The sequence below is a fragment of the Rhizophagus irregularis genome, chromosome 26 (genome assembly GCF_026210795.1).
Source record: "Rhizophagus irregularis chromosome 26, complete sequence".
Classification (NCBI taxonomy): Eukaryota; Fungi; Glomeromycota; class Glomeromycetes; order Glomerales; family Glomeraceae; genus Rhizophagus; species Rhizophagus irregularis.
The window spans coordinates 2,018,374-2,033,877 of record NC_089454.1 but is presented as its reverse complement, the minus strand read 5'-3'; the positions used below and the strand labels follow the sequence as shown (position 1 = coordinate 2,033,877).

Genomic DNA, 15,504 nt, shown 5'->3' with positions numbered 1-15,504 from the left:
AGTAGGTTTAGAATTTAAAATACATAATCAACTTTCTATGCTTATAGTTTTAAATGAATTTAAATGTTAAATAACCATCAAGAATGGATCATAGTAAAGATTGAATCAAATTCTTAGTGAAATACAATACATTTATAATAATCAATATAGGTATATCTATCATAATAATAGTCTGAAATCTCTCATATTCTTTATGTTACTTTAGAGTTCAGATTGCTATTATTGTTTTAATTTTTCAAAATTTATTCATTAAATTCAATTAAAACAATTAAAATAAAATACTTCTTTTACGTTTTAATCTTCATTACAATAATTTTACCTTATACCTAAAGATTTGTCAAAAATCAGGATATTAATTTGAGAAATAATAAAAGGGATATTATAAATAACAATTTTCTAAACATTGATTTTGTTTAGTGATACATATCTAATTATAATTATTAAAATATTTTTCATTAGCGTAAGCTAATTAAACTTTTTTGTTTTAAGCCATTATGTATATTTTAATATATAATGTATTACTTTTCTTTAAAATATTATTTTGAGTGTTCTGTTTAATGATTACTTAATATTATTACTAGCATCTGCTACATATTGATAGATAATATTATAATTTATTTTAAATAGTCTTAATGAAACATTAATTTATTCTTGCTTGGTTTAGATTTTAATATTTATTTACTTAACTTTTAAACTTTGATAGTTCTTCTTATGAAATTCATTATTAATTCAATTCTCAAACTTAATAGGTTTCCTATATTTTATCATTTTTATAAATTAAAATATTTATTAAGTCTTAAATGAACTACAAGTACCGTACCATTCCGAAATTAAACAACCATTTTTTGAATTTAATTCCGGCCAATATAGTTATAATTCTCATCAAAATCGCCATAATGCAGGCCAGAGTTACTTATTTTTGGGAGTTGTTTAATTTCGGAATGGTACGGTATATTCAAAATAATTTTTAATAATTAATATTTATCTTTATTAAGCTCAAAATTACAGAATCCTTATTTAATTCTATCTATATTTATACATTTTGATATTTTATTAATTATTCTAAAATTAAAGTACTCTAAAAATATTCTTTATAAAAGAAAAATCTTTCTAAAATAATAATAATTTTAATAAATAAATAAATATGATTTTTTTTTAATTATAATTTTAAGAAATAAATAAATATACAATGATTTCAGTAAAATAATAAATATACAATAAATACATTTGCTTTATTAAAAACATTGTAATTACATTTGCTTTATTAAAAAATATTGTAAAAAATCATTTGTTTGAATTGTCTTTGATTGTCGTCTACAATGAAAAATAAAAAGAATCTTAGCCAAACTGCTGCTGCAATTAGACAACGTAAAAGAAGAGCTGCAGAATCACTTAATGAACGTGAAACTCATCTTACTAATAACTGTGAAAATAAGCGAATAAAAAGGTCTTTAGAAATCTTAAATCAACGTAAAGCTCGTTTGAATAGAAACCGAACGCAGAAGCAACATGAAAGACAACGAAGAGTATTGGAAAATGCTGATGAACGGCTTAATCATCAGGATGATGAACGGCATACCGATATTATTCAACCTCTTTCTGAATCCGACCGTGAGCTTCTGCAAAAATTTCATGATAAAATGAATAAGCTGGAACATAAAATTTGTCCTGTGTGCAATGAACATTTCCCTTCAATTAATCTCATTTTGGGAATGTGTCGTCGCTGCTACGGTGATAAAAATGAGATAAAAAAATTCTCACGCGCAAATAATATGGATCCTGCGATATACCCTCCGAAGAGTTAAAGATCTTACCAAAATCAAAGAAATGCTGATCTCGCAAACTTTTCCAATCATATCAGTTTATTATCTTCGCAGAGGCCAATACGCCTACAGTGGGAATGTGATAAACTTTCCACAGGATATAGGAGAGTTTGTATCTCGCCTTTCACGACACCCTTCAACATTAGATACACTTATTATCCGTCGCAGTTCAGCTGAAAATTTAACATCGTTTAGGGATTTTACAGTTCATCGTGACAAAGTTAGAAAAGCACTTTGTTGGCTGAAAAGAAACAATCGATACTATGCCGATATTATTATTGATGACAATGTATTGCGTACGTTGCCTGACTAAGGATCTATTGATGATTTACTTTCGCAAGTTCGTGCTTCGAGAACGAGCTCCATCGTAATTTGATTACAAACCTCCATGATGCTGATCATTTAGATAGTGAAACTGATGATACGATTATACGGAATTTTATTCCAGTCCCTTTTCTTTTACGTAGTGAAAATCATGTCATTAATGATGCCTTTGCTCGTATGCAGTCTGAAACTGGTCTTATGTGGCCAAACATAGATGATATTGCTATTAACGAATTTAATACGCCTGAGTATATTGCTCGTGCCTTTCCAACTCTATATCCAACAGGTAGTGCAGACCTTTGAGCAGAACATGTCAGGAACGTTAAACCGGCCGAATACTTCGGCATTCTCGAAATATAAGGATGGAAAGTTTGCTCGTCATTCCGATGGCGATACTTTGCTTTAAATTCTTAGATGCGTTGGCGTGCCTTACAGGAAGGAAAGTTTATATCAAGCAAAGTCTAAATGGTAGTCAACTGACGGTTGGGGATATTCAGGAAATGATGAAAGATGATAATCATATGGCAGATCGTGTTATGCGTTTTGGTGAGGGTTTGCGCGGCACTAGACAATTTTGGCAAAAACGCAGCTCTGAATTATATGATATGATCAAGCAGTTGGGAGCAAAAGGGATGATATTTTTTACTTTTAGTGCAGCCGACATGCATTGGCCAGATCTTCATTAATTAATGCCTCATGGAGAAAATGAAAACCCAATTGATGTAGAATCAGATGAGGATCGGTGTAAGCATCAACGTCAAGATTTGATTAATAACCTGCATATCGCCACCTGGTTTTTTGACAAACGTTTTGAGACATTTTTGAAAACTGTTTTGATTCCTAAGTGGAGATTGGAAGACTATTGGTATAGGTATGAGTGGCAACACCGAGGTAGTATGCACGTCCATGAAATAGGAATAATGCGAGACACGTCTTTGTTTGATTGGGATAATATGAAAGATAATGAAGATGAGATGTCTAGGATTTTGTCACATTTTGACTCATTGGTTACTACAATTAATCCATGTCCTGATGCTCCTGTACCTGTTCGCCATCCTTGCCAAAAAGCTAATGATGAATTATGTGATGACTTACAGGATTATATTGAGCTAGTTAATAAATTACAGAAACATACAAGATGTAGTCCTTCATACTGTCTTAGAACTAAAAATGGTCAGCAGTATTGTAGATTTAGTTTCCCTAAAGATAATGTTGAGCATAGTTTTATACATGAAAATGATCGTGAGTAACTAGAGCTGATTACGTCAAGAAATGATCCTTATGTTAACTTCCATAATCGCGTTCAACTTCAAGGTTGGCATGCGAATGTTGATCTTAAACCAGTTCTTAATATCCATGCTGCCCTTCAGTACGTCACTAAATATGTTACAAAGTCAGAACCGCGTTCTTCATTTTCAGAAATTCTAAATAAGATTCTTTCCGAAAGTGATTCTTCTGGTTTTTCTCTTCTTTCATTTCAATGTTTATGTCTTCATACAGTTTCGAAACGTGATTATTCCGTCCAAGAAACTTGTCATTTACTCCCTATACCATTCCAGTCGTCCATTTGTTATTTTAAATCTTAATAATAAATCTTATCGGTGGCTTTGTGGAACTGGAATCAAAAATGTAATGCCAAATAGCGATGTTGGAAGAACGGAATGATCACCTTTGCAAAAGTACTGGGATAGACCTGTTGAATTAGAAAATCTCTCAATGTTTCAGCTCTATTTGATATACAAGTTTTATAATGGTAAATGGAAAAGATGTGAACGTGAGAACGTGGTACGTATTTGGCCAAGACTATCATCCCAACGCAATGATCCACAATGGAATGAGTTTTGCCGTATAAAGGTTATACTCCATATTCCCTATCGAAATTTGGAACAGTTGACTGAAAATAATTCTCTCTCGTGGTCTGACCTTTTTAATCACAATATTGCCAATTCAGAAAATGAATTTAAAGATATACTTGGTCCGTCTGTTGATAAATTAAAAGATAAGTGTGATGACGACGAAGGCCAGCAAGAAGCAGATGAATCTAGAGATGATACACATCCGGATTGGATGGTATTAGCAGAAATGGGTCCAAATGCAATTATTGACGGTTCTTTTGATTTAGGATTACGTGATATTGATCAAAATAATGATTAGTTTGGCGGTGTCAGACGTCGCTATCCCAACATAAATTCTATAAACTTAAACACTTTTGTGCAGCAGTCTAGGATTGAAGACGATGTTAGTACAGTGAATTCTATTATAGTAGATTATCAAACATTGAATGAGAAGCAGATGATTATTTTTGAAAAATTGAAACACACTATAATGCTATTATTACAAACTATAATCAAGTTGAGCCACTCAGACTTATAATTATGGGTACAGCGGGAACTGGTAAATCTTATCTAATTAACGCAATTTGAGCACGTCTTCAAGAGATAGCTATGAATAATGGAGCTGAAACTTCGCCTGTGATTGTTCTTGCTCCTACTGGCGTTGCTGCGTTTAATATTCATGGTACAATGATCCATTCAACACTTTCAATTCTGATAAACAGTTCTGACCTTAGTATAGAGGGTGAACGACTGAAAAACCTACAAAAAAAATTGAATGGAGTGAATTATGTGATTATAGATGAAAAAAGTATATTGGACCACCGTATGCTTTTTGTGGTAGACTCACATTTACGTGCGGCCTTTCCTGAACATCGAAATCAACCATTTGGTGGTCGATCGGTCATTTTAGTAGGTGATTTCGGTCAACTTCTTCTGGTAATTGACGAGCCAATATATTCTAAGAAACCTAGACATGACTCACTGTCAAATGATGGTATGAATGTATACAACCAATTTCGAGAGGTATATTGGCTTGACGCAGTTTGCCATCAATCTGGAAATTCGCCTGAGCAACGTCTTTTTAGAGATATTTTGATGCGATTACGTGATGGCGAATCAACAATAGATAATTGGAGGATACTTGCAACACGTTTTGATAATTCATCCACTACAGAAAACAATCAATTTATGGATGCAATACATATAACTTCTCGAAAGGTTGACGTTCATGAGATTAACCTTGCTAAACTCAAATCGTTAAATGCACCTATCGCTAGAGTTCGTGCTGTACATACTGGTGGCAATGATGCTTCTAAGGCAGATTCTGACACTGCAAAAGGCCTTGAAGCACAATTATTGTTGTCCAAGGGTGTGCGGGTTATGCTTAGAGCAAATTTATCTGTGGAAACAGGGCTGGTTAATGGCTCAGTAGGAACAATTGATGATATACTCTTCCAAGAAAACCAAGGTCCACCTTCTCTTCCAATTGCTGTCCTTGTAGAATTTGATAATTATAATGGTCCTGCAATTATATCTACCAAGGGTAACAAAGTTGTTCCCATTACACCAATTCGACGTTTCTGGGAAACCAAGACGGTAGCTTGTTCGCGTTTGCAAATTCCTCTCACATTTGCGTATAAGGTTGCTTGTCTAAACCTCTTCAAAATCCTACGATTAGTTTCATCAAAATTTTACTATAGATTTATTATAGTTTTGGCAGAGTTTTGGCAGTTTTGGCATTTATAATAAGTTTCGGCAGTTTCGCCTTTCTCCAAAGTTTTGCCAGTTTTTTAATATAACTTTAATATAGTTTTAGCAGAATTTCGCTTTACGGCAAAACGCCATCTTGCCTAAACTCCTAGGTTTCAGCAAGCAACTTTACTTGCGTGGGCTATTACTATACATAAAAGCCAAGGACTGACGCTACCAAAAGCTTTTATAGATATTGGAAAGAAGGAATATTTTGCTGGTTTCACATTTGTTGCAATATCACGGGTTAGTGCTCTGAAAGACATTCTTTTTAAGCCGTTTTCATTTGAAAAGATTCACCAAATCAGAAGTTGTGATAGAGTAAAAGAAAGAAAGAAAGAAGAAAAACAACTACTGGACAATTATATAATATTGTAATTAACATTAGACAAATTTTTTTCGTCGATTGTATAATTGTATTGAATTGTCTGTGGGAAAATTTTTTTATCGAAATAAATTGTAACATAAATCCGAAATTTGTAACGTATCACAATATATGTTTTTAACTATATATATTTTTTAGTAATACATTTTTTTTTGTTACATTTTTTTTTTGTAATACATTTTTTTTTGGTATTTAATGTACAATTATTGACGATCATGTGATTATAATGCTTCAGACACTCCAACGGTTTCCGTTTCCTAGTATTTAAATGATATTTAATTTTTGCTTATTTCAGTATATTTTAAGTATAAAATAAAATTTTAATTCTATTTTAAGTATATTTTGGCAAAAATATTTTTTATAAGGCTATCAAAGAAGAATTTCAATTAAAAGCAAAATTAAGGTGAGAATTCCAATATTTTATTCAAAAATTTGAATAGATAGAATCAGGAGAGGAAGTTTTTTAAAAAAGAAAAATAATTCTAAAAAATAAAAAGATTTTAGTAATAGTAATTAAACCTACTATTTTAGCTGAAATTTGAATGCTATTTAGATTACTAGTAAATTAGAACCCGAACAATACTGATACAACTCACATTTGATAGACTAACAGTAATTTTTATTAATCATTTATAACTTCATAACTCAAAATACAATGAAAGAAAAAGTAAATAAATAAAAATAAACAAAAAAAAAATAGTCGCACAAATTTGTACATATAGAAAAGTAAACTAAACTATAAATCCCAAACTTGTATATCCCAACTTTAAACCTAAAAAGCAAAATTTCAGATTAACTATCCAAATCCAGAAAATCTTACCCGATTGTACAACCCGCCAAGATATTATTCCAGATGAGGATTATTCAACTCTTCAGAAAACCCAACAGGTGATGAAACCATGGATAACATTGGGTTAAGGAGGAATGGAGCCATTTGATACTAAGAGAGGACCATTTGGAAGCCTGAAGCGAAGAAAGAGGCCCATCGGCCTGAGATAAAACTAATTAAGGAGCAGAAAAGCAGAAAGGTTGAACAGAAGGTCCTTTATACGATTGAAGAGTACTTGGCAAAATTCTCTTTGCCGCGTCTTTTGTGACTTTGATTTTAACAACTCACATTTGAGTTTGTATAGAGTTTATATTAAAATTTTTCAAAAGTTGCGTATTACCAAGATGTTTTCAATATTTTGTTATTCTACATACTCCTATTTTTAATATAACCAGTAATTCGATTTTAATAAAATTTATATCATTGGATTCATCTTGATGAGAGGATTCTAATGATAGTAAAATCAAATTCCTAACTTCAATATTAACAGAGTTATATAATAAAATGTATTTTTACTTTAATACTTAAAGTTTACTTGTGAGTTATATTAGTATTATTTGGGGTTCTACTCAAATGTATAAGAAGAGCAACAGTACAACCACCAATTATTATATTTACTGATGCAGATCCTGCATTTGACACAGCAATTCTAATTATTTTTTCTGAAACATATTCTGCTTACTGTATATTTTATATTGTACAAATTTACTTAAACAATTCTATCAATATCATAAATCGTAATAGCTTATATGAACTACTATTCAAGTAAAAGTAGAACAAATTACTTAATAATTATTCAATAGCAAGATATTATCACTTACATACCTTGGATTAAAAGTTTAAATCATAAGTTCAGGCTTATTTTTATAAAATCTTTACAGCTGGCATTGAAAGTACTGCAAGAATTGAAGGCTATAATTGAATTATAAAACAACAATTAAAAGCTAAAAGTACTTTATTATATGAATTTGCTAATCAGATTGATTAAGATTAAAAGAAGAGAAGTAGTGAAATCAATTTCATAAATACAAATAATTCACCATAACAAATACTACTTTTATATCTGAACAAGATTTGTTTCCTATAATGACAAAAACTTTTAATAAATATCTTATTAATTCTATTAGCAATATAATTAAAACAGAATAAAATATCTCAATGTTTTTTTATTAACATAATTATAATTGAGCCTAATAATAAAAAATTAAGTCGTAAACAGGTTTATATATGTAAAGCAATATATATTAAATTAATAATTTTTGTTATTTAAAGAAAAATCCTAATAAAGCATTAGATGAATTTATTGAAAATTAATATAATATGTGTTTTATTATACTTCAAACTATAATTAAAGAAGTAGAATGAAAGAAAGTGTTAGAAATATAAAAAGTTGTAGATATACGAAATGAAAAAAATAATATATATATTTTATTATTATTGTTAATACAGTTCACCCTTGCTATAGTGAATTTTTATATAGTGAATAACTCACTATAATGAAGAAAAGTCTAGGTACGGATTTTTTTATAAATAATAATTCTTGATATAGTGAATTTTATAATAAATTTTCTGTATCTCGTAATTCGAATTTAAATACTGGAACCAGTGTTAATAAAATGATCCTTGATATAGTAAAGATTTTTGCTATAACGAATTTTTCAAATGTTACACAATTAATTAGTGAATTTTTTATCACGTATAATTTATTTGAATTCGAATTTGCCTTTAGAAGCTAGAATTTTTTCATGATTTAAACTAAAAAGGAAAAGTATCATATTTTATTTTAATTATAATAAAAGTAATCCTGATCTAGTTAATTATTTTCTTCACACACTAGTATGCCCAAAACTCAAAATAAAAGAACTTCGCGTACTCAAATAACCATAGGCAAAGTATAATATCCCAAGAAAAAACTTTGCCAAAAAGAGCCTCCTTGTTTCTTGCCCAAAAACATGAAATATGTCTTAAAAAGTTACTGAACCTTCCTCAAAAAATAAAGAACTAGCGAAATTATTTGATGTTAGTGAAGGATGTATTAGTAGTACGTTAAAAAATTCACAAAAATGGCTTGAAATTGATCCCCAAGCACCTGAAGCTAAAGGTAAAAGACAAGTTAGGGTGATTTTTCCAGAAATTGAAAAAGCACTTACGTTATGGGTATTAAAAGCTTTGGAAAATAGTGTTGATATTAGTGATCAAGTTTTACATGAAAAAGCTATGATGTTTGCATCTTTATATAAGATTGGAAATTTTAAAGGAAGTAATGGTTGGATTAATGGATTTAAAAAAAGGCACAATCTTTCTTGTTATTTAAAGCAAGGAGAGGCAAGTGCACCACTTGAGAAACTTGATGAATTTAGGAAAGAGCTTCAAGATTTGATTTGTGGATATAGTCTTGATGATGTTTTCAATTGTGATGAAACTGGTTTGTATTGGAAAATGGAACCTAAAAGAACGATTTCTGATAAACCTATATCTGGACGAAAGCAATCAAAAGATCGTGTGACAATTCTTCTTTGTTCTAATGCAACTGGTAGAGAAAAGCTTAAACCAGTATTTATTCATAAATACAAAAACCCTCGTTTCTTGAAAAACTTACCCAAGTCATCTTTACCGGTAGAATATTACTGGAATATAAAAGCTTGAATGCAAGTCTCCATTTGGAATGATTGGATTCGTCAATTTGATGCAACAATGAGATTAAAAGGAAGAAAAATTCTTTTTCTTGTAGATAACGCTCCTGTTCATGCTTTATACGAAGGTGTAGAATTGACTAATATAGAAATTAAGTTTTTACCTTCTAACACAACCGCGCATCTGCAACCTTGTGATAAAGGTATTATTAATAGTTTTAAGGTAATTAATTCTGAAAAATTTTAATGCAATTTTTTAATTATTACGAAATTAAACTTACCATATTTATATATTTGTAGACACTATCGAAAATTGCTCCTTAAAAATCGTATCAAGGCCTTTGATTATCAACAAGAAACAGGCAATAGTAAGTTACCAATTGATATCAAAAAAGCTATTAAGTATGTGGTATCAGCCTGGGATAAAGTTCTTTCTCAAACTATATTTAACTGCTGGAGAGATGCAGAAATTTTGCCATTAGATGATACAGATTCTCAAGATGAAATAGAAGAGAATGAACGTGAAGAGAATGAATGTAAAGAAATCCAAGATTTAATTGATAAACTTGAATATATACATCCCCTTACCGCTGAAGAATATATTAAATTAGATCAGGAGAATGAAATTACTGGTGAGACACTAACTGAAGAACAGATAGTTGCCATTCTTAAAGAAAATAACTCCATTTCTGATGATGAAAGTGATAGGGAAATTACTTCAGTATCTAGCTCTGAAGTTTTGGCCGCGTTTGATAAAATTTTTATTTATTTAGAACAAAATAAAAGTCAAGATATTATTGATAAAGGTGCTTTTAAAGCTATAAAAAAAGCTAGAAGGGAAGTTTACAGAAATAATTTTTTTTCAAAGAAGCAAATGAGTTTAGACCTATTTGTTAAAACTAATGATAGCGTTGATGGTGTTGATAATAATAATATGAATAGAATAGGTGATAAAGATAATATTATGGACGTTGATAATATTAATTTTGAAACTTTATATTTTAACGAAGGGGACTTTTATAATCATGAAGAGTGTGAAGGTTTTATTGAATACCAAATCGATCAGGATAGTCTTTATAAATGATTGTATTACAGATTTGCAGTATTGCGTTTATCATACTTAATAAAGTAATAATCTTTGAGTGACATAAATATAAAAAGTATTTATGCGCAGGTTTACAAAAAAACAAAGAAAATTTATTTTATTGCATGTGTTTTTTATAAAAATAAGCTTAGTCGTCGTGACTTTTAATTATTACTATATAATATACATCACGTGATAATAATGGATTTTTAATATAGTGAAAATCTTATCTTTATTTACTATACGTGATTAGTGAATTCCCTTACTATAGTGAATTTTAGTTTTCAGCCCATGAGCTTCACTATAGCGAGGGTGAACTGTACAATATTTTAAAAAAGTGCTATAACACAAAATTTTTATATGCCGTAATTAACTAAAGTTATAAAATCTTATAGGTGTAATTCAAAATTTTTTAAAAAATAATTAAGGCTAATATTTTTAATATCTTATCTATATTTATGTTTTAAGTTTATCTCAAAAGAAGTTATATATCATTATTATTTTCATGTTATGATAAATTTAAAAATTGGGATATTTTACATTAATATAATTACTTTAAAGATGGTATAAAGATATATATCAAAATGGATTAGATTTGCAAAAAAAAATTATTGATGTTTACAATAATAAATTTACAGATGAGAATATCTTATTAGCATAAAAACCTATGATAATTCCAATTATTATTTCTATATTTAAAAAGGTCATTTATAAAGGAAATTTATATAATCATATATGAAAATTAGTATAAACTGCTACTTTGCTTGCAGTTGAACAAGAAGATGATAAAATAACTACTTTTTTTTAAGATTATATTAGAAAAAAATCTAATTGAAAAGTTGATAAGAGTTCTACTACTTTTATTATTACCACTATTACTAAAAGTTCAAGTCTTTCTATTTTCACTATTAATGAAAAATTTATTATTAATAAAAGATCTATCATTAACAATATTGCTTCTATTATTAAAATATCCAATACTTCCTATGAAAATTAAATAAACAAAAGTGATACTGATGCTAAATTAAACTTTCAAAATGTGAAGAATTTGAATAAAATTATTAATAAAAAATGATCATCCAAGCAAAAATATATAAGTAGTATTGAAAAATCACAGGAAATACCTAAAATTAGAGATTCTTACAAATGTTATATTTATAATGAAATAAGGTATAATGCTGCATTTTATAAAAATACAGGTAATAAATAAAGAGAAAGAAAGGAATGGTAAATAACAATTATAAATAATCTAAGAAATTTACTGAAAAAAGTGTATCATATTATTCAAATAAAGTTTTATAAAACACAAATATATTTTAAATTTTAGTTTTATAGAACACTAATACATTTTAATTTTATTAATATTAGCTAATTAAAGTTACTAATCAAATCATTTTGTAATACCAATTAAAATTAAGAAAGTCAAAATTCAGACAGAAGAATTACCAACACTTGATAACTTAGTTAAAAGAAAACCACATGTTTATAATTCTAAATGGAAATGTCCTATGTGCTTTAAAGATAAAGAAACATATTCACACTTATGGAAATGTGAACATTTAGAACAAGTATATTTAAATATAATAGACAAATTTCAACAATACTTACAAGAATTGATATTAGTTAATAGTCAAATGGAAAATGTAAATCCTGATGATATTTTTAAAGAAATTTCGTGTTTTTTTTTTTTTTTAGTAACCGTATTTTGTCATTTTATTAGTAAATATAACGCATCATAGTACATAATAATTACAACATTAATACATTGTAATTCAAAATCTTTCGATGATGAATTACTTCATACTAAAGCCATTGGGATATCTAACCAAGGCGTGAATAAACATAACCAAAGAAATGCTACACTAACTATTACTATACACTAAACTAAAGTTTTTCTTTCTTTTCCGTTTATAGCGCTATTGTTAAAAAAAATTTTTACGACTAGTTACTTTGTTGTGTCGTTTAATAACAAAAGCTGAATTACATATTCACTTAACTATTATGATGCTAAACTAATCTAATCTAAAAATCTAAAACTACTTATTCCAAATACATTACCATTTATTTTATTACCTGTTTTTTTATTTTTTAACTATTTTAATATATTTTTAGTCTTTTCTATTTTTATCCATTCTTAACATCGTTTCTACATTACGCTTCCTTGTTTACCTCTATTGATTGTGCCTTCTTGAAAGAGCGGAATGTGTTGATGGACCACCTTGTTGTTCCCACTTCATACAAAAAGCATTAGACCTTGAGGCGTCATTCTTGTAGTTCGATCTTTTAGTGAGTTCTTTCAACTCACCGTTCTCATCAATAAAATCGTTTTCTTTTTTTAACCATAATCCCTGACTAATGTCATTAATCTTTGCCGACTCATTAATTGCATTCATCAAATGTGTTTCTGTGTTGAAATATAATATAATAAAGCGCATCCCCTTGACTCTAATAATTTTTCCAAAAAAAGCGTGAAAAGTTTTCACCATATCTTTAATTACTGTTGTATCATCATGTTGAACATCCAGTTCCAATCGTTTAACCGCTTGCCAATGAAATTTGTCTTTAATGTCACTATATGATAATCGTGAACTAAACATCCTAAGAAAATATTGTCAATTTTTTCTTGTTAAAGACACGTTCATGCCGCCCTCTTTGTATATCTTTTCATATGCATTGCTGAAGCGCAGCGTCACTCTAACGGTCTTGTATTTATAACATCATTTACTCCTCATGTATTCTACAGATCCTACATTCTCATTAATCAGTGCCAGAATTTCATCATCACTCCAATACGCTGGCACATCGTAAAATGTGATATCACGTGACTTATCAGCAAAATATTTTTCCAGTCGATCTTTATCTTTATAATCGATCATATCTATCGCAGGTTCGGTGATCATTCCATTTTTAGCATGTTGTGGTCACGCCCTTTTTCTTTTTTTGTTGAGGCATTTTTTCTTTTTCTGCGTCTCGCTATCTATTTCCATTTTCGTCACTTAACTCGTTAACTTTTCCTCTTTTATTTCTAGCGCTTTTATTTTTTCCCATAAAGCATTATTCGTCTCACTTTTCTCCAATATTATTCGTTTCTTTGCCGTTACGTCTGCTTCTAAATTCCTGATTCTATTTTCTAAATCTTGAATTACTAATCCATTTGTCAAACTACCATCTGCCATATTTTTTTTCATGTCCTCAAATTTTTCCAAAATTTCTGTGTTCTGCATTTTGATTTGTTCATATTTCACTGCCGCAGTTCTCTCACGATGAAGTAGTGCTTCTATTATACTTTCTATATGTGTACCTGCCCATTTTATTAGGAATAAAGCTAAAAAATAATACACCGCCGCTACTTTTGTCTCTGGTTTATTAGTACTTTACGATTTCCCCTAGATAATGGTCAAAAATATCGTGAAAGGGGTTGAAAAAAGCTTTCATATATGACTTCTTGTTGTTGTTAACCCACGTCAGGACCTCTTCCTTATTTACAAATATTGTTGACTCCATATTGTATGTCTTTATCAATAAAAATTTTTATATTTGTCTTTACAAAAATATTTGGTTAAGAGATCGACCAGAAAGAGTGAAATTTCGTGTTGTAAGATTTGGGATTTCAATAAGGCATATAATTTGTCTATGTTAGCAAAAGGTTTTATATATGTTGATTTAGTTAACTTATTTACAAGTTATAGAATATTAGATAAAGACAGGATAAGATTATTAGATGATTTGGTTAACAAATTGATTTTTGACTTCAAAATTTTTATATGGGAGTATAGGATATACATGAAACCAAAATTGGTTAATTTTGACCTCCGAAATGGTCAAAATGGTCGAAATGATTTTGACTTGAGCCCCTCCAAAAGTTGAAATAGTCAAAATTACGTCATAGTCATATGATTTTATAGTAAACAATAATTTTAAAATTCAAAGTTAATGAACTCCGCATCCAGTAATTCGATTTTTATGATCTTTACACGGTTGGATTCAGTTCATCGAGAGGATTCCAATGATATGTATTTCATATTTGTAGCATCAATATTGACGGAGTTATTCACGTTTAAAATTTGGTATTAAATAGTCTTATAATTTTTATAGTAAACAATAATTTTAAAATTCAAAGTTAGCGAACTCCGCATCCAGTGATTCGATTTTTATGATCTTTACGCGGTTGGATTCAGCTCATCGAGAGGATTCCAATGATATGTATTTCATATTTGTAGCATTAATATTGACGGAGTTATTCACGTTTAAAATTTTATATTAAATTATAATTATAAAAATCACATGACTATGATGTAATTTCAACCATTTTGACTTTAATTTCAACTTTTGACCTTCCCAAGTCGAAATATTTCTACTTTTGGGCTTTAATTTCAACTTCATGTATAGTATAGGAATGTTAAATTAGCTGATTTAGAACATCAGAAAGGGATTAATGTAAAGATAAAAAAGTCGGTCAACAAATCTAAATTAGTGGCCAATAAATTACAATAAATTAGACAAAATAGTAAGTTCATATTGGGAGCTATGGAATAGCTTAATGTTTGATAAAGGAGGTCATTGGTCAAATTTTTAAGTCTTTCATGACAAGTCACCTTTGATCTTAAGGTGACAGGTCGGTCTTTTCCTTTAAAAGGAGCAGTATATTAATAACGTTTAAATTTATTTAGAATACCTTATTTTATTTTACTTTTGTAAATATATTGTATTACTTTAACATTATTATCAATAAACATGATCATGCCTTTACAAAAAAAAAAAAAAAAAAAACCAATTAAATTTAAGATATAATTTTTTTCTTTTCTGTGAAATTTATGTATATTGCATCATAAAAGATTAGAT

General features: G+C 29.0%; 3 protein-coding genes across 3 annotated transcripts; 1 reads left to right on the top strand and 2 right to left on the bottom strand.

Moving 5' to 3' along the window:
• Positions 1–9,165: 9,165 nt before the first annotated feature.
• OCT59_017642 (uncharacterized protein) lies at positions 9,166–10,662 on the top strand (the record flags this gene model as incomplete). The annotated part of the gene is made up of 3 exons (XM_066137624.1): positions 9,166–9,370; positions 9,795–9,801; positions 9,879–10,662. 3 exons carry the CDS (start codon positions 9,166–9,168, stop codon positions 10,660–10,662), a joined length of 996 nt encoding a protein of 331 aa, XP_066004183.1.
• A 2,171-nt stretch (positions 10,663–12,833) lies between these two features.
• OCT59_017641 (uncharacterized protein) lies at positions 12,834–13,259 on the bottom strand (the record flags this gene model as incomplete). Its single annotated transcript, XM_025330093.2, has 1 exon — positions 12,834–13,259. One exon carries the CDS (start codon positions 13,257–13,259, stop codon positions 12,834–12,836), a length of 426 nt encoding a protein of 141 aa, XP_025184767.2.
• Positions 13,260–13,658: 399 nt separating this feature from the next.
• Positions 13,659–13,886, bottom strand: OCT59_017640 (uncharacterized protein; the record flags this gene model as incomplete). The annotated part of the gene is made up of 1 exon (XM_066137623.1): positions 13,659–13,886. One exon carries the CDS (start codon positions 13,884–13,886, stop codon positions 13,659–13,661), a length of 228 nt encoding a protein of 75 aa, XP_066004182.1.
• Between the last annotated feature and the right edge of the window lie 1,618 nt (positions 13,887–15,504).